General features: G+C 41.0%; 1 protein-coding gene across 1 annotated transcript in view; it reads right to left on the reverse strand.

Moving 5' to 3' along the window:
- adam12a (ADAM metallopeptidase domain 12a) overlaps window positions 1–9,670 on the reverse strand; it is a 79,859-nt gene extending 70,189 nt beyond the window's left edge. Inside the window, exon 1 of the mRNA XM_080873970.1 lies at window positions 9,172–9,670. Within this exon, the coding sequence (XP_080730096.1) occupies window positions 9,172–9,277 (106 nt within the window). The 5' untranslated portion in view covers window positions 9,278–9,670. The remainder of the gene's footprint in view (window positions 1–9,171) is intronic.
- Window positions 9,671–9,699: the final 29 nt, after the last annotated feature.

A 9,699-nucleotide genomic window follows, 5' to 3' on the forward strand; every position in this document is an offset into this window, starting at 1 on the left:
TTGACAGACAACCATATAATAATGTATTCATAACAATTGTGGTTTTTCCAACACAAATGGCATGCTGTTCTTTTTATCTGCGTACTTGATGAGGCCGTGCCCCTCACATGCATGCAGGTCCTCACTGAGATGGGATACAGGCTTCACATATGTGGATACATCAATCAAGAGCAATCCAAATGACAGCCATTCTTAGCCTGATGACTGGCACAACAAAAGCCCACAAGGACACACTCCAAAGTGACTTTGACAGCAATTCTCTCCGATCTTGAAAATGTTAAGATTTGAAATGGGAAAAACAACGCCTTTGACAGCCTCAAGGAGACTCTTTGACAAGCAAAACCCCATCAACGGTACAAAAACAAGTGAAGAGGACACATGCATCCACAACTGTTTTAGACAAGTTTATAGTGGTGTGAACCAAGCAACATTAACTCAAGTACCATAGTGTCAAGTACCATCTGAGCTCCTTGTCCTTCACACCACTACAGTTTAGGCAACACTGAATGCCATAAATCAGTGCATAGTGAATAAGCATTTATGTACCAATATAGATTCTACTTGTATCAGTGATAAGTTTTGTATTTCTACACAATAAAGATAAGGAACAGCAGGAAGAAAACAATCTCAGTCTAAATCTGGAAACCATATTCACTAGGATTGCAAAGTGGTAATATTACTCATTACAAAAACATGGCTCTCTCTGACAATGTAACAACACCCTACGTTTATGCAACCTCTATGGTATACAGTATCCATCATTTTGCCTACATATTGCATTAAACATTAAGCATTACTGGTATTGCTGGTCCTGCTGTGGAAGCTGTTCAGAGGGGCATATTGGAACAGTAGAAAATTAAAATTCAAAAATGTTCTGCAATTTGTAACCAATTATTGCCCTGAAGCTTATCTGCTCTGCCAAAACTGGCATACACACACAAAAAAGATTTATAGAGTTGATAGACTTTTTATAGGCAGCATAACCTGTAGCTCTAGGCTGCTGTTAATCGTGACATAACTTAAAAATCATTAAGGCTTCTACTTTTCTACTTTTGTCCACCAGAGAAAGATCCAAAATCTGTAGAGATAGCATTTTTTAGCACTGGTAACTGTTAGGTATTTTAGTACCATGGGAGCATTTACTGGATATTGTTTTATAGTGACATTATACAGGAAAACTCTGTCATTCAATAAGGCCCCTTTGTTTTAGTTATTTTTCTCTTTGACCCAAGAATTGATGTGTGAGAATCACAGGCTGGTACAAGGTTGAAATACCACAGAGATCACTCCCTCAGCTACATTAGTTTCTTAATCTTTTAGGAGACGCCTGTTGAAGGCCAAATGGTTTGTTCCAGATTTCACTAATGAAAGAACTCTTCGTTTTGTGCCTTGAAAATATGTCGCTGAGATAATCACAATTGTAGCTGAACTGATACACTACACAAAGGATGCTTCTTCACCCAAGGGCAGGAAGACGCTGCCTTATCTTGGTCTGTACTGGTTTAAACTGATAAATCTGCTGTCTCATGAATTTTACCCTCTATATAAACTGTTGTACTTGTGAATAAAGTTGAGTCACTTTGGGAAGACAATCTAAAGCAGTCTCTGTTTTCTTGTTCTCCCAAGCTGCTCCCGAGCTCGTACTAACACGCTGAATGGCATGCTTGAATATTGCTTGAGAATATATTTGACTGTGTTACAGACTAAGGGACATTCTCTGCTGATAGGTGAAGGTACATTCTCTGCTGATAGACGTCCACGCCTCGAAGGAAGTCGATCCACGGATTAGGCCTTGGAAACCGTTTCCTTCAGTAACTTCCTGGTTTCGGTATGTAATTTCACGAGTAGGGACCAAAAACATTTAAACGTGTTTGGTTGCATGCAGATCGAAAGTCCTGCTTTTATCTGACAGTTCAGCTTAAATGTGTCTTTATTTACAGTGTGAAAATAAACAATGCAATGACTTGACACATGGAACAGGAAGTCTTGGAACAGATTTACACATATCTCTTGGCTACCCTGGACCCCTAAAACACTGGCCAATGCCCCCAGAGGCAAAGTCAACAGCAGAATCAACTAAAATGTCTAATGTCATGTAAAGTAATGAAACATTAGCCCCATCTTGAACAGCTACTGCAATAAAATTTTGCTTGACTATTATTCTAACAGTAGTAGTACAAAGTAATACAGTACAGGGTGTATTTAAATGCTTGAATACTTGCAATGGATTACTTTTAAACTGCCGTATAGGTGACTTAACTAAGACTACAATGGAAAAGCAAGAAAATGGACGTGAAATAGGAGCATGTGGGATTAATTAATTAGAACAGAGTAATGAGTTCAGTCGACCTTCTGCATGTGGAACTATGACACAACATGAGGGGGGGAAAAGCATGAAAATGTCATGTCCTTGGATCCATATGGAAATGTGTTCTTGATAAAGCAAATCAAATAAAAAGAACACTTTTTTTCTGCATCAAGAGCATGTGTCCGCAGATGCTTACTGTCTTTAATCAGAGCTCTGACTGGATTGGGGACACGATCCAGAAAAGTTTCTAAGCCCAAAATTGGTTCTGACATCAGGCCATGGGGCAAGAAAGAAGAAGAAAAAAAATTGGTTAATGTCTAGGTCTATGGCTATTGTTCATTTATTAATGGGTGATTGACAAGCATATCACGAACTCAATTTATCCCCAATCAGAGTGGGCAATTTATGCTAATTCAAAGAGAATGGGAACAGAATGATGAACGATACATCGAAAGGAAGATCCATCAAGTAGACACTTTTTCGTAAATGACCTTGACACTCAAAAGCACTGAACTTTGATCGTGTTCCTTATCTCTTTGAGTCCTTGAAGATCTTCTCTAGGTCCAGGGTGAATTATTATCGTGGCATTACTGACTTTTTTCTAAGTTTCTTTTATGCGTGTCAAGAACAAAAAATGCCCATCTCAAATTCCAACAGTCCAAGATGAGATCAGACTGCTTGTTGTGGTTAGCCAGCTGAGTAAAATCAAAGCATATTCAGAATTAATTCACATTTTTTATATTCTCTAAATCGTTCCAAAAACAAAAATCAAGACTGGCTTCTTTTTTTAGGTTCTCTCATTTTCGTTGTAGAAAGAATATCCCTATCAGCTGAACAACCGCCCCACTTTGAGCTCTTGAAACTAAGGACTGTCACTATTGTCAGGCTTTTTCTTTGTTTTGTTTTTACACTAAGAAGCAGATATAAATGCTAAAAGTAATTGGTACTTGGATCCACATGAAAAAGAGAAAGCCAAGAAAGTGCCACATTTCAAAAACAGGCCTTAAGATCGCGCTCACCACTTTATCGACAAATCCTCTGCTTGTTACCTGTAATTTGTTAGTGGAGCCACAGCTCTGAATTCATAAAGACTGTTCAGCAAAGGTGAAAAGTGCCTGGTAATATTGGCTCGACTCCACGGTAAACACTTCACTCAGTTGGGGGGTCATTATGTCAACACCCAAAGGGTTGCATTAGGGAGCAAAGAAACCTGTATGTGACATCATGGTAACAGGAATCTACACATACTGGAAAACAGGGCCTCCTTGAATTAAATCTAATTAGGTAGCAATGTGTCAAGAGCCACAGCAACGTAGGCTGTTAATGGTTGTCATTAATGGAGGATACATTTTTGGGGTGTATATTTAGGGTCATAACCAAATCATTTAACACTAAGCTCCCTCTACCGGTAAATAGCTCTTTTGTATGCTCTCTCTCTCATATACTCAACTCATTTACTGTCACACTACCCTGATGTCAGCACATAATTACTCTATGGGAAATAGATGGTCCTGCAGCAAAAATTTCCCCTTGGCTCAGCAGGAGGTTAACTCTGTCTGAGAAACCAGTGCTGTTACACCTCCGGCTGGGTGACAATGTTACCCTTCCTCCCTCCCAGTCCCTCCCTGCTGCATGGATTGTGCTTGCTGCCTGGTTTGGACGCTTTGCCTCAGCATCGAAGGTCAGAGTCAGGTAGCTTTTAAAGTGGAGCTGCGTGAAAGCTTGTTAATATGGTTCCTGTGATAGATTTCATTTACAACTCCCTAGAAGACCTTTCTGCCATGGGAAGCACATGCCTGGCGCACAATCAAAGCCGCCTAACAAGTCATATAGCTCAAGGATTACAACAGCAGGGACTGACATTTAAGTGTTTGACGAAGCCAAAATGGCTCTGGCATGGTTATTTGATTAATCAATTAGCGCGTCAACAGAAAATAATGCAAATCAGATTTAAATATACATCAATTCTGTTCATGTAACTAATTCATTATGGCAAAAGTGCAAAACATTCGTTTTTTCTTGGGAGGTTTCATGAAGGGAAAAAGTCATTACTAAATCATACTTGCTCTTGTGCACTCAAGTTAGTAATTTGTGCACACACACTCTTTTGACATTCCCAAATACAAATGTAAGGATTCACATAATTATTCGTCGTATCAGTGTAATTTGTACAGCTTTTGAGGTTTTGTCACACAGAAACAATTGAAGGTGTATCAAATTACATTTTTAAAAAAGGTGCTACTATTTTCTTTTTTATATGAAAACCAAAAACAACCAACCCAAACTTTTAACAAGGCTGGACTGGTCAAGGTTGTGCTTCAAACTGTCTTCAGTTTTTGATGTGCGGCTCGTGCTGCTTCACTTAAAAATACATCACAGCTCCACCTATGAACCAGAACTCGAACAGACACAGACAAAGCAAGCGGCAACAGGAGAATTTCACTGCAGCCAATTTGTCAGAAACTGGCCAAGGTAGGAGGTGACCTGTCGAGCTCCTGTTAACATGTGCGCCCATTAAGAAACATATTGCAGCTTGCTTCCTTTTGTGACAGGAACAGGGCATGTAAAATCTGGCAGGTGGCTAGATAAGGAAAAGAAATTCTGTTTTTCAAACCTTAAAGGAAGATGATGACTGCTACTCAGATGTGCATGTTTCCTGCATGTTTGAGTGTGGTATGTTCATTTCTGAAATGCTCAGTGCATTAATGCTTGATACAGCCAAGTTAATTACTGGTATCACCATTTACCTAAAACCAGTATTAACTCTAGCAGATGCACGTACACTCAGCATCTCCAGGGTTTGCAGTGAACAGTCTGAAAAAATGAAAATACCCAGAGAGCAGCAGTTCTCTGGGTGAAACCGCTTTGTTGATGCCACAGGTCAGAAGGTAATGGCCAGATTGGTGACAGAAAGGAATTTGAAGGCAACAGAAACTCAAATGACCCCCTTTTACAATCAGGATATGCAGAAGAGCCTCTCTCAAAGCATAAATTGTCAAAATCCAAAAGCTGATGGACTACAGCAGCAGAAGACCACACCAAAACTCAACTTAAGAACACTTGAAACACAATACCACCAGGTTCTGATGAGTCTAGATTTTTGCTCCCATATTAAGATGGTAGGGTCAGAGTTTGCCATGACAACATTAAAGGATGGATCCATCCTGCCTTCTATTAACAGTTAGGCTGGTTGTGGTGATGTAATGGTTTGAGGGATATTTTCTTGAAACATTTTGGGAACCTTAATACCAAATCAGCTTTGTTTAAGCACCACAGCCTACCTGAGTATCGCTGCTGACCATGCCTTTATAATCACAGAATAAACATCTTCTGGTGGCTGCTTTCAACAGGACAAGATGCCACGTCACAAACCTCAAACCCTTTCAAACTGTTTCTTGAACATGACAATGAGCTCTCTGCACTCAAAAGGCTTCCACAGTCACCAGATCTTAATCCAATAGAGCACCTTTGGGATTTGGTGGAACAGGATATGTAGCCAACAAATGTGAAGCAACTGTGTGCTGTTATCATGTAAATATGGAACAAAATCTTAGAAATGTTTGCAGCACCTTGTTGAATCGATGCCATCAAGAATTAGGGCAGTTCTAAAGCCAAAGCGGGAGTCCAACCCTGACTAATAAAGTGAGTGATGAGGGTAGGAAGAGAATTAGCATTACAACTCTATGAGATGCAGTCTTCAGACTTTACAAATGCATAGCTGTGTTAAAAATAAAGGCCAAGCTGTAATTTGAATGTAGTCAAATTGGCTAACATTGAGCATAGGTGCCACAAGGCATGATGAGCTATAGTCTGTTGACGGTTTTACACCCATGCATCATGCCTTTATTGTCATTGTACATGTACAGCAACATTATGGATGCTCCTAGCCAACTGTGCAGGAATAAAACACAAATAGTAAGACAGCAGGAATAACTAACAGGAGAAATATATACAATCAAGACAAAGTTACACAAAGTGCTTCGAAGTAGTGCAATGCACTTAGTCTGAAAAGAGTCCGTATGTGAGTGGCCTGAGTGATGTGGGTTACTCAGACCACGGCTCAGATTGGTCAGGTAAGTGGGCAGAGGCGGTGTGTGGGGGATAGTGTTTTTTAACAGTCCGAATGTCACAGGGGAAGAAGTTGCTTTCGAGTCTGAAGGCGTGGGATCTGACCAGAGGGCAAGGGGTCAAGCAGGTGGTGGGCGGGGTGCAAGGGGTCACCTGTAATGGCCCTGCTTTTTCTGAGACAGGAGGATCTGCCAATGCCCTTCAGAGGTGGCAGAGGGAGGCTGATGATTTTTTAGGGCAGTGATAATTATCCTCTGCGCAGCCATTCTGTTCTCAGTTGTGGCCCAAACACCCAGGCAGTATGAGCGCTAGGAGTGCTAGGAGTCCAGCAGCAGCTCCCAGGTTATGTAAGATAATTTCTAGTATGATTTCTTTCTTTTTTTATAGAGTAATGTATATAATAACGTGATGTTTTTGGGGTGAAATACTGATGGGGTGGAACTTGAATTACCACGGACAGATTTGACACTGGCAAGACATATCACAGCCAACTGACCTCTGACCAAACAAGGGAAGACAGACTCTGGGAATGACATGCTGAGTCGAACTCTGACCTGTCTGGGTGTGAAAGCCAAACGAGAAAGTCCAGAGCCAGGATCAGGTTTCAGCTCGTGTTTTAAACGTTTGCTGGAGAGGTCAAACAAGTCCACGGCAGATTTGAAGAAATTAATGTAACACATGTAGGGTCAGGCCACATGAGCACAGTCCAGATATTTTCCCTCTTATATACAAATATCCCCACTGCGGAACGACGACTGGTTGATCAATCTATCTTGATGCACAACTACAGATCAGCCAGTTCTTCTTACCAGTCTCCTGGGTCTTAAATATCCTGAACAACTCATCTGGAAGAACTGAATCCATTCGTACTAAGAAGATACTAAATGCCTTAGACCTGAGATGGGTCACATCACGGTGATAATGTCACTCTAGGGGAGGACACTGTTTGCTAAAGGAATTTTTTACTACAGTCCAAAAATATATTCACAGCTCAGCTTTCGTTTGTCAGAGGGTGCAGCACGCAAGCTGCATGCAGCGCTCAAGGCAGAGGCAGTCATGTTGGCCGAAGCAGTACATCTGGCTCGTAAATACTCACTGACACTAAAATGTGTCAACCAATGGGAGGAAATCATTCATAAACGATGCCCAGCCAGGACAGGAACATGCATAAGACAGACAGGGAGAAAATCGACATGAAAGTTGAAGGAAGGGTGTCATTAAATATGTATGCAAACACAACATTGCACTGAGTCGCTCCTTCAGCTGCCTTAGATTTGGATGAAACCCACAGTCTAGAGACGAAGTAGAGCCACATGAAAATGAGCAGTAATTATCCTCACTAATTATGCTTTGCATTAAGTAAGGCTACAACTAATTACTTTCATTGATCACAAAAATTATTTTTTGCACAACTTGTCCAAGAAATCATGAAGAAAAAGAACCCCTCTCAAGTTTAGAAAGTGAAATATACCATCTTTGTTTTGCCTGTTTTGTCTGGTCAGAAATGTCTTAATGATTAAAGGGACCACCAAAATCATGGCTGCAAACTTTTTTGTGGGTTGTAATGAAGAATACCCTCCATCAATTTTCCCCATCAGCCCAAATTACTTAAAAGCTGGTAATATTCTGCCGATACAGACAGTCTCAGACTCTCACAGACCGATCAACTGACAATGATGGTTTTCGATGAGCCCGGCCCAGCGGGAAATGCACATCAAGGCTAACGTCTGATGATGATGAACTGTTGATGAATAAATGAACAACTTCCTTATACTTCAATCCCAGTCTCACACATTTGCCCTTCCTGGTAATTAATTCCCAGGATTCACACAGTGAGTGTCGTGACTGTCAGTGTGTTTAGAAGTTACTGAAATGCAGCTCCTCGACTCACCACAGTTGCAATTTTATTGTGTGTGGCATCCTTGTTGAATCTCACCTAGGGCGTAGAATGCTGGTGACTCAGATGACACGAGCCCAAAGGCTTGCAGTCACAATGCCAGATAAACAAACAAACAAACAAACAAACAAGCACATACTAGTATATAAAAACAACCTGACTTCACATTTGAACATCTCCTCAGTACAGCCCCTTTGTCATGCTGCTGCTGGGAACCCATACATATAATTCAGGCTTCATAAAAGCTTCTCACTTGATTAACTTCAAATCAACTATGGGCTTTTATTTTTAAATTTAACACTAGAGAAACCCTGGAATTGAAAAAGTGAAGTATGCTTAAAGTGCCTTGAAGTATGCTTTTAAAAGCACCAGCAAAACGCCAAAAGTGTTACAACTGATTACTAAAGAGACTTTCAGCACCATCAATTATACAGCAGCTCCTCTTTTTTGCGGTACACAGTGGGTGGACTTGGAACAAAAAATAAAAAAAATCATGTTCTGCTGCTCACACATGGAGAGAATGAGTGTGAACCATGAATTAAGCAAGTTTTTGTACTTGAAGATGTATCCCTGCACCCCAGCATGTGTTACATATCTGTCGGTCTGATGTAGCAACTAACAGCTGCATATATAAAACACGATGTATCCCACGCTGCCAAAAGGGAGACACGAATGAAGAACAGAATGAATCGGGAAAACATATACACAAGAAACACAGTGCATATAGACGGATGCTACAGGGTCATTTAAACTGACAAAAAAAAAAAAAAAAAAAAAAAAAGCTTTTTCTTCGCGTTTAAAAGAAAACACAGGAAAATAATCTGCTACTTTTACGCACGGACTTTCAGTATACCCTCCCTGGTAACATATGGCAAGACCCCTTCTTTCCCCTTCTTACCTTTGACAGATTTTAAGAGCATCCTGTCACACACCGACAAAGTGACAGTTAAAGCCTGAAGTGCTATCAAAATAACAAACTTCACACTCCAGCTCTCGGGGTTCATGATGCTGAAGCGTGGAGGGGGACTAGCCAACTGTCTTTCACTGCAGCGCAACCATCATACAGTTCCAGTCCAACAACAGCTGATGTACAAGAGCCTCCCCACAAATGAAACGACTTCCTGAAATGTGATCAAGTATATGACCGGTGCTTTAGGAAATCCCAAAGACAGCTGATTCGAGTCCACTCACTTCGTCCCCATTCAAAGATGTCCAAGTGCGAAGCCGCTCGCGCGTAAGTAAAAACTGTGGAGAGCGATGAAAATATTGACAAAGGCACGAGCCGCTGCTGTCTCTCAGTCGCCCCACTGGAATGACATCAATTCCACAGCAATTACTGGCGAGGAGTGTTGTCTTATGAGTAGCGACCATGTGCTTCAATGATGCGCTCCGCGAGGTCCTAAAGCCACCGCCAGGGCACACAAAT

Source organism: Rhamphochromis sp. 'chilingali', assembly GCF_963969265.1.
Source record: "Rhamphochromis sp. 'chilingali' genome assembly, chromosome: 22".
Taxonomy (NCBI): domain Eukaryota; kingdom Metazoa; phylum Chordata; class Actinopteri; order Cichliformes; family Cichlidae; genus Rhamphochromis; species Rhamphochromis sp. 'chilingali'.